Source organism: Aplidium turbinatum, chromosome 2 (assembly GCF_918807975.1).
Source record: "Aplidium turbinatum chromosome 2, kaAplTurb1.1, whole genome shotgun sequence".
Taxonomy (NCBI): domain Eukaryota; kingdom Metazoa; phylum Chordata; class Ascidiacea; order Aplousobranchia; family Polyclinidae; genus Aplidium; species Aplidium turbinatum.
Genome location: NC_137473.1, coordinates 1,706,815 through 1,721,323, shown reverse-complemented (window position 1 = coordinate 1,721,323; position 14,509 = coordinate 1,706,815). Strand labels below are relative to the sequence as shown.

The window sequence follows — 14,509 nt, the reverse complement described above, 5'->3', positions numbered from 1 at the left end:
AATAATTTCTTGGTTGTTAAAGCATAACAGCATTGAATTCAATGATGATAAGACATAGAGAGTTTGCAAAATGTTGCTATGCTGCCGTATTTTAATTGAAAGGTTGTATAAGTAGTTTAATTGTCAATCAAAAAAAAAAAAAAAATCAATCTCTTTGCATGTTGTTCATTTAATAAAAAACAACGTTAATAAATATCAACAAAATTGTTAATCAGGGTTTTTTGGATATGTTTAAATGAATGAATTTCAAATGTTTTAAATACAGGATAAGTATTATATGAAGAGTTTTATTTTAATAATTTTACATTTTTTTCCAAACATAATTTAGTTTCCGAATTGGGTTGTTCAAAACAGTTTCTGTTCGAAACAAAATCTTTCACAGAGAAACATAATTTGAAACGAAACGAAACGAATTTTTTTCTGAGTATTTCAAAAATATTTCTAAATTTGTTTTATTAAAATAAAAAACACAAACGCTTAAAATGTCATCAGTTTACATCATAAAGTCTTCACAACATGGAAGGGTTACTAAAGCAGTGTGGTTTGGCCTAATGGGAATTTAAAGCTCATAACCTTTTCTTTGAGGCATCTATGACGTCACAATAATTTGAATTAGCTCACTGAAGTGCTAAGGTGTGAGTAGTAATGTGTAATAACATTGTCCGCTACATATATTACTCTTATCAAGCCAAGAAAACATTACATTTTTATGAAATACTACTAAAAAATGTATAGCATAACAACAAAAATATAGTCTAATCTCAACAATTGCACACAAATGAACTGACAACTGAAAAATATTACTTAGCACAACGTGCCGAGTATTTATAAGAGGAAAGAACTAATGTTCAGAAGAGAAGTGTCTAAACAGATTACGCAGGATAGACAGAAGTACAAGCCCAAGACACAAACAGAGCATAAAACAAACACACATAGCAAAAACAAACACACAACATAGCACTAACAAAGCATAACACTTGGCAATTTAATTGAAAAACTGTTAAGGAATAGGAGTTATTAGTTAAGAGTTATGCATTTACAACCAAGCAACCACACGGCATTTAACCTAATGGATTAAAATTGAACATAAACTATATGCTACAAACGTTTTCGGCCATACACACGTTAGCCCTTATCAAGTAACAAAAAATAACTGCTTATCATATCTACAATGAAAATGAATAACTGATCTAAACACTGAATTGATCAGTTATTCATTTTCATTGTAGATATGATAAGCAGTTATTTTTTGTTACTTGATAAGGGCTAACGTGTGTATGGCCGAAAACGTTTGTAGCTTATAGTTTATGTTCAATTTTAATCCATTATGTTAAATGCCGTGTGGTTGCTTGGTTGTATATGTCTGTGGCTGAAGAAAGTAACCTCTTTACCAAAATTGAGTTATGCATTTGTAACAAAACAAATAAAAATTTCAGATTGTAAAATGCACAAAAATTCATATTCCAATATAAGTTTGGAAAGTGCTCGGAACAACCGGAACGAAATGGTTAACCGCGATTTTCCAGACGATAATGAAGAGGGAGACCATGCCAGATGAGTGGAGAAAGTAGAACTGTGCATCCACGTTTCAAAATAAAGGGAGACATACAATAATGTGCAGTTTTTGTGGCATCAAACTCACATGTCAGTCTTGAAGTTGTAATGTAATGGACTAATGTGCGAGTAGTGTAAAGTCATTGCGTAGTTGTACGAGTGTAATAAATATTTCAAGACTCATTTATACGAAAGCTTTTACAATATATATTAATATTGTGGTGTCAAACTAAAAAACAAGATGACATTTCTTGCTTTGTATTATCTCTATAATATCGCTATAGCGTAATATTGGTTGCTGTTAACGTTTTTTTCTCATATTATGAAACGTCACATAAGATTTTTCGCTTTCAACAAAATATTTTAGAAGTTTGAAACAAGTATATGAATCTTGATTGTTAACAGGAATAAGCTAAACGAACCTTTTGATAATACTGACACACAAATGTCCTCTAGTACAAATCCACTAAGTCCCAGACTCATCTTAGCTCCGTAAAAAGATATGTCATAATTGTTCCGTATAATATTACACAAACGTTTGTCAAATGCTTCTAGTGAATAGTCATTTGAAACAAAGGAAAGTTTCGACAAATGTTAAATTTTATTGGTTTTTGTACGAAAATTATAATTTGTAATTATAATAAAAAAGTTTACTTTCCACGTTATTACAAGTTATTTGTCGTTTCAAAGATAACATTGCGACTGCCTTCCCATCTTGCAAAGTTTTTACTGGTTGCTCTGAGGAAGAGCATTTCAGACACCACAAAAAGTTTAAGATTGCACGATTTGAAGCAACGATGCAACATCCGGGCTACTACAAACGCCACTTGTAGTAGAAGCTTGTAGGTCTGCTAACAAACCCTGCAATAGATTTGTCACCATTGCAAACGAGTTTGACTGACTTTCCTTTTGTTTGTGTTCACTTGGGTTTTCATGAATGTTGAAGTTTGCCACGTGGAGTCTTTCCCGAGCTCGTTGATTTCCTTTCTTGCTTTTGAAATCTCAGTAGTATAATAATAATAATGAAGGAAAGTAAGTTAGATGTATCGGTCCATGAGTTATTGTCGTCTAAATGGTATAGGCGTTTTCAATTATCTTTTGTGAATTTTATGAAATTGAGACATTTCTATCTTTCGCAAACGATTACATCAACAATATTTTCATTAAATAATTAATTACATAACTTTTTTTGCATTAAAAGTGGTAAAATGTTTGATTATACTTTAAAACGTGATTCTGTTTAGTATTCAACTGAAGCACCAGGCATCTCTGATATAGCAAAGCTTGTAACTCCTTGACCGGGACAACTCTTTCTCATAACTCTTTCATCAGCATATTCTTCTTTCACTCTCACTATTTCCATATCTTCTGCCACACAGTCTCTTCATCTTCTTTTCGGCCTTCCTCGCTTTTTTTACCAACTTCCAATCGTCTCATTCCTCATCCGACATAATTTTCGTCTCTCTTTACGACGTGACTCAACCAATTAAGGCATGTCTCTTTCAGCTTGTCTTCCAGCTCTCCGAATTACATTCGTTCTCTGATGATTTCATTGCTTACTCTGTCCTCCTTTGTTCACCCCAGAAACCATCGCAACGTTTTCATTTCTGCCACTTGCATTTTTCCTTCCTGTGCCGTCGTCAGGGCTATCGCCTGCATTCCATACAACATTGCTGGTCTTATTATTGTTTCATAGAGTCTCCCCTTCAGCTTTTCTGGCACCTTTCGGTCACACATGACTCCTGTCATTTTCTTCGATGCTCTGTATCCTTCTTGCCACGTCTCGGTCGGTTGTTCCGTTCTCATGAACTGACGAAACAAGATACTTGAACTATTTCACTTGTGTCACTATTTCTCCTTGTCATTATATTTCTGTTTTATCTTCATCATCATTATTGTCTGTTGACATGTGGAGTTTGAGATATTCTGCTTATTGTCATACTTCTATCCTACATCGCTGCTCGCCAAAGTCTCAAACCTTTGTTTTGCTTCCTCTCTCAATTTTGCACAGCACAACGTCATCTTCTAACAGCATATCTCACGGTGCCTCTCTCTGGATGTTTCTTGTGAAGCAATTCATAACAACAGAAAATAGGAACGGGCTAAGTGCAGATCCTTGATGAAACTCGACCGTTACCTAAAGTTTCTGAGTGATTCCTACCCAGCACTTTCTCTAAGCGTCTTACTTCTTTGGTGCTTGTCTTGCATCAGACAAACATACTTCTCTACACATTTCATTCGAAGACATCTGAAAATCTTCTGTCTTGGCATCCGATCATGTACCTTCTCTAGGTCGATAAATACGCAATGCACATTGTCTTGTCCCTCTCTGTATTACTCCATCAACTGACGCATCGGTAATATTGTATCTGACGTACTCACTACTCATTCCGCCATGAAACCAAAATGCTGTTGTGAAATGGAAAATTTTTCTAGAAACTTTTTAACAAGTACTTTCTCCCACAACTTCAATACTGATATGTCAGTTCTCCCACAACTTCAATACTGTTATGTCTCCCTTTATTTTGAAACGTGGATGCATAGTTCTACTTTCTCCACTCATCTGGCATGGTCAGTGGGTCACCGTTTTCATTATCATCTGGAAAATCGCGGTTCATTACTTCGTTCCAGTCGTTCCAAGCAATTTCCAAACTTATATTAGAATATCATCTGGTCCAACTGGTTTTCCTCGTTTCATTTCCTGTTAAGCATTTGTTATATCCTCTTCTTCGACGTCAGTCTTCATCTTCATAGGCATATTTTACATCCCTTTATTTTGCAATGCCGATCGGTAGGAAATTGTCAGTATTGAGTTTTTGAATAATATTGTGCAAGATCACTTTAAAATGTAAATTTTTTGTGAATTTTACAATCTGAAATTTTTATTTGTTTTGTTTTGTTACAAATGCATAACTCTTAACTAATAACTCATATCTCTTAACAGTCTTTCAATTAATTTGCCAGGTGTTATGCTTTGTTAGTGCTATGTTGTGTGTTTGTTTTTGCTATGTGTGTTTGTTTTATGCTTTGTTTGTGTCTCGGGTATGTACTTCTGTCCATCATGCGTAATCTGTTTGGACACTTCTCTTCTGAATATCAGTTTATTCTTCTTTTAAATTCTCGGCATGTTGTGCTACGTCATCTTTTTCAGTTGCAGTTGTTCAGTTGTGTGCAAGATATGCAATTGTTGAGATTAGACTATATTTTTGTTGTTATGCTATACATTTTCTTGGCCTGATAAGAGTAATATATGTAGCCGACAATGTTCGCCATTTCATTTTAATTTTTGTTTGTTAAATATTGTGATGTTGCTCAACTGTGTCTGATTGCGGTAAAAGAAGTTACCTTTTTACTCAAATTGATACAAAAAAAGATTTAAAGTTTCCCCTCTAAACGAAACGAAATATTTTTGTTTCGAACAGTGCTGCTTCTAAACGTGGTGGTTTGGTGAATGTGCTAATGTCCGTTTCTTTTCGCTTACAATTTGCAATAGCCTTCACAAATGTTTTGAATATTGCATAGAAAAACTGAGAAACGTAAAACACATTACGTGTGGTATATGTCTGGACATTTTACCAATCTTCTAATATTTGCTAAACCATAACTTACTCAAAGTATAATTAAGTGAGGTTGCCAGTAAGACCAGTCGTCAAATCAAAAGTAATTTTTACAAATATATTTTTGTTTTGTTTTGTTTAGGTTCAACAAAAGAATTAAAAAAGCTGCAACAAGCAGCTCGCAAACATTATCACCCCAAATATGACGTTGATCTGTCCAGCTTTGACGTTTCTCCAGAAGGTTTTCCAGAAATTTATTGTGAAATGTATAAAGTTGACTTTTACCAAGGAAGGTTCATTCCTGACGATGACAATTACAATCCGAAAAGTCAAGGAATTAAATTAAATAAATCTGACCAAGCAGTAACAATCGATGGATTGGTTTCTGATATTCAAACCAACAGGTTTGTTTCGGTCATCGGATATCCTGGGTCAGGAAAAACAACTTTATCGAAACGCTTGGCAAGACGACTTGCTGAAAGCCAAAATGTTCTCGTTCTAAGGAAACTGTTTATGAACATGAATGACTGCAACAAACAATTGACATTGAAAAATTTTCTGTTGGGAGACTGCAACTATAACTTAAACGACCAAGAACAGAATTCTGTTTTTGAATGGACGACAGCCAATCCGGAAAACTGCTTCATTATTTTTGATGGATTTGATCAAGTGAGTTGGAACTTGAACGAAAATGTGGAAGAATCCAATTACAATACTCCACTTCAATACTGGGAACTTGTTTCGAATCTTTGTTTTGGAAAATTTCTTGAAAATTGTCACTTGATATTCACTTCTCGACCACACGCTATGCTTCATATTCCAAAACGATGCCGGCCCAAACGCACTTACTTCATTCGTGATCTGACGTCTGACAACATGAAAACGTTATTCCACGCTTTAGTCAACGACCAACAACAATCCGAGATTCTTTGGAACGAACTTACAGAAAAAACTCCACATTTAAAGTCCATATGCTACAACCCTCTGATGCTGCAGCTCTACGTGAGAGCATCTCTTGGATCGTCTCAAATTGATGATATATCCACGATGACCAGGATATTTCATACTGTATTGTTAAATCTTAAAACTTCTACACACGCCGTTTCCATATCTGATGATATTGTAATCAGACTTTCCAAAATTGCGTATGAAGCAACAAAAAAAGGGACTGTATTAATCACACCAGACAACCTTGAAACAGAACATCTCTCTAGTCAGGAAGTTCAAGATCTTGTCGTCACTCTATTGGGAGCAAACAGAGAATATCCACTCCTGGAAGGTCAGCAACGCTTCTATTTTAGCCACCAGACCTTTCAGGAGTACTTCAGTGCTTTATACATCTGTCGTGAAATGTCATTAACCGATTTTAGATCTTTTGTACAAAATAACCTGCTGAAGGACCACTGGGCTGTTGTTGTACAATTTACATCAGGAATCCTTTTGGATCCGATCATCAACAAAGGTTCATTTTTTATTTCATCTGCAGTTTATTTATTGTACCACTAACAACAAATTACATCATAGAGGTTTTGTTTAGGTCAGTTATTCGGTAGTTTGTGTTTGCAAGTTTTACCGCTTTGTGCCAATTTGTGAGGTAACACCATGTTTAAGTTCAATAGAGCTTTTGTTAAGTGAACAAAGGGTCTATGATCATGTCAATCACTAAATAATTGATTTGTATTTGTCGTTAATCTTTTTACTTATTGTTACAACCAAACCAAAATCGTTTTTAAGCAGCTACAGTATACAAAAAAAAACATAAAACAGTATATTATTTTTAGATCTCGCTCAAGATTCCCTTCTTCAAGACTTTAAACAACTAACTACACCGCCCAATGCTTCAAATCGACCTCAATCATCATCTCAGAAAGTTTCATCTTCAACTCCACAAGACTCAAAACCTCAACCGTTGAAGCGCAGATTTACATCTTTCATGAAAAAAAAATATTTCAAAGTAAAAAAATAAATTAAATAATTTAGTTAAATTAATTATAGAGAAATAAAACATAGTAACTTTAGCGGGTTTAGCATACTTTATTTCACACAAAATATTACATAATTAAATAAAATAAACTCAAACGTTTTCGACACGTACGTGTGTCCTCATCAGGAATTAAATCTGCAATACATAAAATGAAAAATCGTAAGATAAATTTGACTATGCACTGTAACTGTAACGACACTCTGGACTGAAAGCACAAACTGAACAAATGATACGAGAATGATTGCGAGTAAATTATGCGGTGGGAAACAGATCACGTGAGGTGTAGACTACAGGCATTGGACAAAACAATTAGAACACACACAAAAGGAACGATGAGCCACAGGCGAATAACTGCCGGTTGAGAGATGGATTGTTACGTTTGATTCTTAAGGCTTCCATGATCTTAGTCTGAAAATCAGATCTGCCTCGAGAGATGATTTTAAATTGGTCGATCGAGACATTGTCAGTGCACGTTTCACAAGAGGCGATGTGCTCTTTAATTGCACTTTTAGTTGTTAGGTTTGGGTTTAAGTGCTCCCCGGCCCTTGTCAACAAATGTCTGGTTGACATACCAATGTATGTCTGGTTTGCGTCACGCAAACAACTAAATTGATACACAACATTTGAAGAAAGAGCAAAGGGGGTAGGTGACTTCAATTGAAAATATTGGTGCACTTTAAATGTTTTATACACAGGATGAATGTCACATGAAAATTTCTTTTTTATAAGTTTAGCTAGGTTTTTCGCAAAAATTGTTGAATCTTTTCCTAGGTAGGGTATATTAATGAAATAACTAAAATCTACTTCTTCAGGCGTGTCTTTTGGTTCATCAGCCATGAAGGTGTTTAAGACTTTATTGAAAAAGTGAAAAGGATATCCATTTAAATAAACCATGTTTTTTAATTTCTTGATTTCTTTCTGAAACAACTGATCATCAGAACACACCAAACGAGCACGAGATAACAGACACAAAATTAAACCAGATTTCCATTCGCCTGTGGCTCATCGTTCCTTTTGTGTGTGTTCTAATTGTTTTGTCCAATGCCTGTAGTCTACACCTCACGTGATCTGTTTCCCACCGCATAATTTACTCGCAATCATTCTCGTATCATTTGTTCAGTTTGTGCTTTCAGTCCAGAGTGTCGTTACAGTTACAGTGCATAGTCAAATTTATCTTACGATTTTTCATTTTATGTATTGCAGATTTAATTCCTGATGAGGACACACGTACGTGTCGAAAACGTTTGAGTTTATTTTATTTAATTATGTTATATTTTGTGTGAAATAAAGTATGCTAAACCCGCTAAAGTTACTATGTTTTATTTCTCTATGGTTCAACAATGCAAACTCTCTACCAAAGCTTTAAATTAATTATTTAAGTCGTTTAACTTCATCGTATTTAAATTTATATTAAAGTTAATCATATTAACATTTTACAGACAACCCAACCTCCAAAACAACCCAACAACCTTTAAGTGCATCTACCTCATCACAAACGCCATCGTCTTCCCCCCAACCAAGCTCTTCTGGTAATATTATCGTATAACAAATAAATATCTCAATAAACATATTGTTGACAAAATATCAGGCTTGGTGGCTATGTTTAAATGTACTTTGATTTACATGTATGCTTTAAGTCTACATCATATACACGCCTTAAACAGTTTTCCACTTTTTTCTGTTGTTGATTTTGTTCCCATATATTATTCCAATATTAAAATTAAATGTTGATAATATAAAAATATTAGATAATTTTAAATGTATTGCAAACAATATTCCATGCACATTTTGCACTACAAAGCAATTTGTACAAATGACAAATTAGGCTACCTTCCTAATTATTGTCTGCCAGCAAAGAATGACTCATATCGCGTCAAAGACCAACTCCCTACCCAGACAGCAAAATCGATGTTGAATCAATGTAAAAATGACGGATTTTGCTGCCTGGGTACCTAATGGAATTTTGGCGCTGTCGCGTAATGAGTAAGAAACACAAAATGAAACCGCACGTTAATAGTAAACTGTCAATCAAGCTATTGAATATCAACAAATTTCTTGCATTTCATAACTGGCTGTGACAAAAGGTTTGTTGTGAACTTCACAATTATCCGATACAAACATAATCGGGATTAAAAGTTGGGGCAAGAAAAAAAAGTAAAAGTCAAGAAATCTCAAGTTTCTAGTGTCACTGCTTCTATGTGAAATTGCTGAATTAGCAGAGGGCGAGACCATAGTGTCTACGCCAGTAACAGGTACGGTTAAAGAGTTTTGCAGTTTTTCCACTTTTTTCTGGTGTTGATTTTGACCCCATATATTATTCCAATATTAAAATTAAATGTTGATAATATAAAAATATTAAATAATATGAAATTGTCAAAAAATTTTCGTACAAGTTTAAGTTTAAAATTGAAGTCACGTTTTTAATGACTTTTTCCTTCCGACCACAGAAGAGCTTCAATAATTTATTTATTGATTTTTTTAATGTTTTGTCGTCTCACAATCAAATTTCAAACGTCTGAAATGTCCAAGCATTTCGATATGCGTAGTATACAAGGCACATTTTAGTTCATACTTCTATAAGCACTGAAATAAGTCATTTAAATGTTAAGTACTTGAATGGGCAATGGGTTTACTTTGAAATATTACATTATTGTCTTAGTTTATAACGAAGCACATAAAACATTTCTAGCCCTAAAATCCACTGCTGAAACTTTGAGTGCCAAATGCTGTTGATTAGGTTCATAAAAATGAGGTTGAAATAACAAAGCGATTAAAAAACATTTGTAAAAGTATTTGCATAAAGGAATTTGTGCTTGCTTGTCTGCTACATGTAAAATTACCCTTGGTAACCACTGGGCTAGACGATCATCCGCATGTGCCGACAATCTTTATTTCCCAACAGGCCACGCAGCAGCTTCAGAGCAGTGTATTTCATAGTGGAGGATGATTTCTAGCCTAGCTTAAAATTTTCGTTCAAGTTCAAGTTTAAATTTGAAGTCAAATTACTTTTTTAAATGACCTTTTCTTTCCGACCATAGAAGGGCTTCAATGATTTATTTACTAAGTTTTTTTTAATGTTATGTCGTCTCACAGTTAAATTTCAAATGTCTGAGGTGTCCAAGCAGTGCCGGTCTTTGGGATGTGCAAACCGTGCGATCGCACAGGGCCCGCAAATTAGGGGGCCTGCAATTTACTCAGAAAATGCAGTAATTTTGTCATTTTCAAAGGAAAAATTCAACAAGTGAATTCAGCAAAGGAATTCGCAACAAGAAAACATAGAGACTCAACGAATTCAACCTATTTCGTCGCCTAAATATTTCGTACCCTGAAAAGATCGAGAAAAAAAAAACGACATAGGCGAAATCGCTGATCGGAGTTGCCGCAAACATTTCAAAATTTCTCGATCTTTTCAAGGGACGAAATAAGTCGAAATTTAATTTTGTTACACGATTTCAGGGGACGAAATAGGTTGCATCCAGACTCAACATACTGTAGAGACATAGCTTTATTTCCGAAAAATGCCAAAGAAAGCATGATCTTATCCTTTTGCTATGCCACCGGACAGCACCATTTCACAGTAATATTCATACCTAAATTTTTGTTGAACATGCTCTCAGAATGTCCCAAACTCAAAGTAATTTTTCAAAATTTTCTGGGAGAGGCCCCCCAGACCCCCGTCGCTGGTTGTCGTCTTTGGCGATCACGCCGCCACCGCCGCCCCTCCCCTTTCAAAGTACCTAGCTACGCCACTGAATTGGATTATTGTCATTGGGGCCCGCAAAAGCATATTCCGCACAGGGCCCGAAAAACCCTAAGACCGGCACTGGTCCAAGCCTTCCCCTATGCGTAGTATACAAGGCACATTTTAGCTCATATTTCTATAAACACTGAAATAGATCATTTAAATATGAAGTACTTGAATAGGCAATGGGTTTACTTTAAAATATTACATTATTGTCTTAGTTTTTATCGAAGCACATAAAACGTTTCTACTCCTAAAATCCACAGCTGAAACTTTGCGTGCCAAATGCAATCGGTTAGGTTCATAAACATGAGGTTGAACGAACAAAGCGATTAAAAAACGTTTGTATAAAGGAAGAATATTTATATGTTTTTTCTCGATTTTTTTAAGGGTTAGTACTTGACTAAGTGCCTCCTTACATTCTTTATTGCCCACAAGCTCATTGAACTGTAATTAAATAACTAAAAATGTCAACAGGACTAAGTTTCCTTTGAACATGATTTGCAAGGTTACGATAATTGGAACAGTATTAAAATCTTCACGCATTCAAGCAACTTTTCCATAAGTTTTTAAAGGTTATTGACTGTAAAGTGGTTTGCGACGGTGATAAAAACAACAACAAACCAAACGTAATTATTTAAAGTCGAAACAATAAACCAAACATTGTTATTACACTTAGCATCAAATTATATACGGTATTACATATTACATCATCATCATCATTGTTATTACACTCAGGGTCAAACATAGATTGCAAAGGTAATATCTTTGAATAATCTCGAAGACCGCATTATAAGATTTAATTGAGTGATTGTGGAATCTTTATCCGCGAACTGAGAAAGCTTTGAGAGCTTAATCCTGGCAGTTTCGCATACTAGTAGAGGCTTTGAACCACTGACCCATGACCGGTCACCAAATTTGACAAAAACTGTTGTTTGTCAAGTATTCCATTCAATTGGTGTCACTGAATAGAGTTCTTGAAATGCGTTACTCAAGCGCTCACCCCGAGAGTCGAAACAGCTTTGTTTGATTTTACGGTTTCTTCGTACACAGTCGACGCTGAACCAGCTGAGCTATCGAGTTGACGATTTTGCAGCCGTAACCTATGTCATACAAACCTGTTCGCCATTGTTGAGGCCCATTAGAACAAACTATAAAATGCGGAATATCTGATAAATCATCTAGAAATTTACTGAAGCAAATTTCTATGAAGATGCACTTGCAATTTGGTGGTTGTTACGGACAATTTCACCAAATCAAACGTCATATAAAATCGTTCAGGTTTACTGAATCTTGGCGTCTGACGTAATGGAATATTTCTAAAAAATTAGCAGGTTTCACCATCTTTGAAACACCTGTGAAGCATTACATCATTGTTAAATCTTAAATTACGAGATATCGTGTAAGCCAAATTTAACACCTGCTTGATTAGCTTCATAATGCTTATCATTATTACGTCACATAAGCTGCTTACGTGCGTTTGAAATATCATAATTTATTCTCTCATTTGTAAAATTGTTGTTTGAAGAGTTGGTCGCATATTAAAACAGTTTTGCTTAGTGCTTTCCAGCTGGACCAAATTTCCGTCTTTATCTCAGTAATTTGTATTTTAGTGACAAGTTTTTAGTGGCGTACGGTGTTGTGTCACAATTTCGACAGCATTGAGGCCATTTTTACAGAAATACAATTCTTGCATAGACGTTTCCAGAAGAGTGTTTCTTTTGGTCATTGCATACAGACGAACGGATTCGGGAATCTTATGTTACAATTTTCCCACAAAGAGATTATGGTTTACCGTTGTAACTAGTGGTCAGGGCCGGATTAACCATTAGGCTAAGAAGGCTATAGCCTTAGGCCCTGGAAAATTCGGCCCTCAATTTTTGTAAGGCTGATAGTGATTCAGACCCAATTCCAATACAAAATACAGTACCCATTACCCAGTTCCAAAACCACGTAGGCACCACTTTTGCCGAAATTGAGTTTAGAGCAGGGCTTTTCAACCTGGAGGTCGCGAGCCCTTTTACGGAGGTTCGCGAGGCGCTTGAAATTCCATTGTATTGGTTTCAATTCTTTTTTGCCAGAAAAGATTAAAAACTGTGTTTTTTTCGTAATTGCCCATTTTCGTAATCGCCCTTTCGTAATCGCCCATACTTGAGGTTATTATATCGTTTAAACTTTCAGACGTTGCAAAGGCTCTATAGGAAAGCATTCGATATTTTTCACCAAGTTCTTGTACCGTAGCCTACCTTGTTTTGTGCCGACTAAAGTTAACCAGTAGCAACGCTATCGTAAAAAAGCAAAATTGTGTAGAATCCTATGCAAAATATACTGTAGATTTCTTAGTATTGTTTTCAATCGCATTGAAAAACATTAGGCTAGTGTCGGCTATTTTGTTTGAAAGTTCTTTCAGCAAAGGTACACGCATTGACAAACTTAATAGTTAAAAATATACAGCACCAACCATCTCAATGAAATTGATTTAAATAAATCCATAAAAGATTGCAATAGGTGAAAGTGCGAAAACGTAGATTATTCTCATTATTTTTTCTCCTATTATCTAGCTAAGCTTGATAGAAAGTGGAAATAACAATCGAAGGAAATGTAGGCCTAATAGGCTAAAAGCCGTGATAACATCGCAAAAAAACGTTTTTCATTTCGGAAGTTTACGTTGGAACAGCAAAACTAAACATAACTGGATGTCGGCATGAATCAAATTTGGGTGAATTTTGCAATAAATGAAGAGCCCAGTTCCAAAACCGCTTAGGCGCCACTTTTACCAAAATTGAGTTTAGAGTGTCATTAGGTAGAGTATTACCATAGGTACCTACTATCCATTCCTTTTTTTCCAAAACCTTCTCTTTCTGCTTCAAATTCGACACTAAATATTGCGTTTTCTTCCAAAACCGCTTACGCGCCATCACACTTTGTTTCCAAAACCACTTGTATCCACAATTAACCAATCATATTAAGCCATTGTATCACGTGACATATCGCTGATTGTTAAACCGTTTTCGTCATCGTTTCGTGATAAGCAGCAGTGTTACCATTTGGTAAATTTCACTACCAAATTCGAGATTTGGCAGAATTTTACGTTGTTTGGCAGTAAAATTTTGAGTTGGCAGAATTTTGGAAAACATTTTTGGTGAGTTGACAGTCAGTCTCTGGTCAGTTTGGAAAAATTTGAAATGTGTTTGGTAGTTTGAAGCATCTACTATCTGGCAACACTGATAAGCAGTGTTGTAGGCTTGCAGCCTATTGTTGCAGTTACCAACGGTGCTTAGTAGCCTACTTGAGCTTTGTAACTGTGTTTTTTTGCTTTGTTTAAAGTGGATTTGGGTTGTGGTGATGAATTAGTGGTGGTCAGCTTGGAAAAATGGTTTCAAAAATTGGTTTCTTTCATTCTGGCAATTTTTATTCTCCAGTTTATTTCCAAAACCGCTTATATCCACATTTCTAATTTTATAAAAAGGCGATTCTAAGCATTCTAATATTCCTTAGATCTGGACAAACGTCATGGCTCAATTCAGTAGGTAGTTATACATCGTCAGAAATCAAAAGCGCATTACATTTACCAAGCGAAACTGTCATAAACGTTTTTCGTGGTTTTCTCGAAATCACCGAAAGTGGATGTAAGCGGTTTTGGAAACAAGCTCTTCAAATATTCATTTGCTG

The 14,509-nt window shown here is 35.2% G+C and overlaps 3 protein-coding genes across 3 annotated transcripts in view; all 3 read left to right on the top strand.

The window, feature by feature from the left end:
• LOC145765718 (uncharacterized) overlaps positions 1–14,509 on the top strand; it is a 1,283,504-nt gene that overhangs the window by 737,224 nt on the left and 531,771 nt on the right. The gene's annotated exons all lie outside the window — the stretch shown is intronic.
• The window catches only part of LOC145765602 (uncharacterized), a 103,976-nt gene that overhangs the window by 72,997 nt on the left and 16,470 nt on the right, over positions 1–14,509 (top strand). The window lies entirely within an intron of this gene.
• LOC145764723 (uncharacterized) overlaps positions 6,365–14,509 on the top strand; it is a 77,935-nt gene continuing 69,790 nt past the window's right edge. Inside the window, exons 1-3 of the mRNA XM_082576384.1 lie at positions 6,365–6,573; positions 6,893–7,065; positions 8,535–8,624. Of these exons, the coding sequence (XP_082432510.1) occupies positions 6,462–6,573; positions 6,893–7,065; positions 8,535–8,570 (321 nt within the window). The 5' untranslated portion in view covers positions 6,365–6,461 and the 3' untranslated portion in view covers positions 8,571–8,624. The remainder of the gene's footprint in view (positions 6,574–6,892; positions 7,066–8,534; positions 8,625–14,509) is intronic.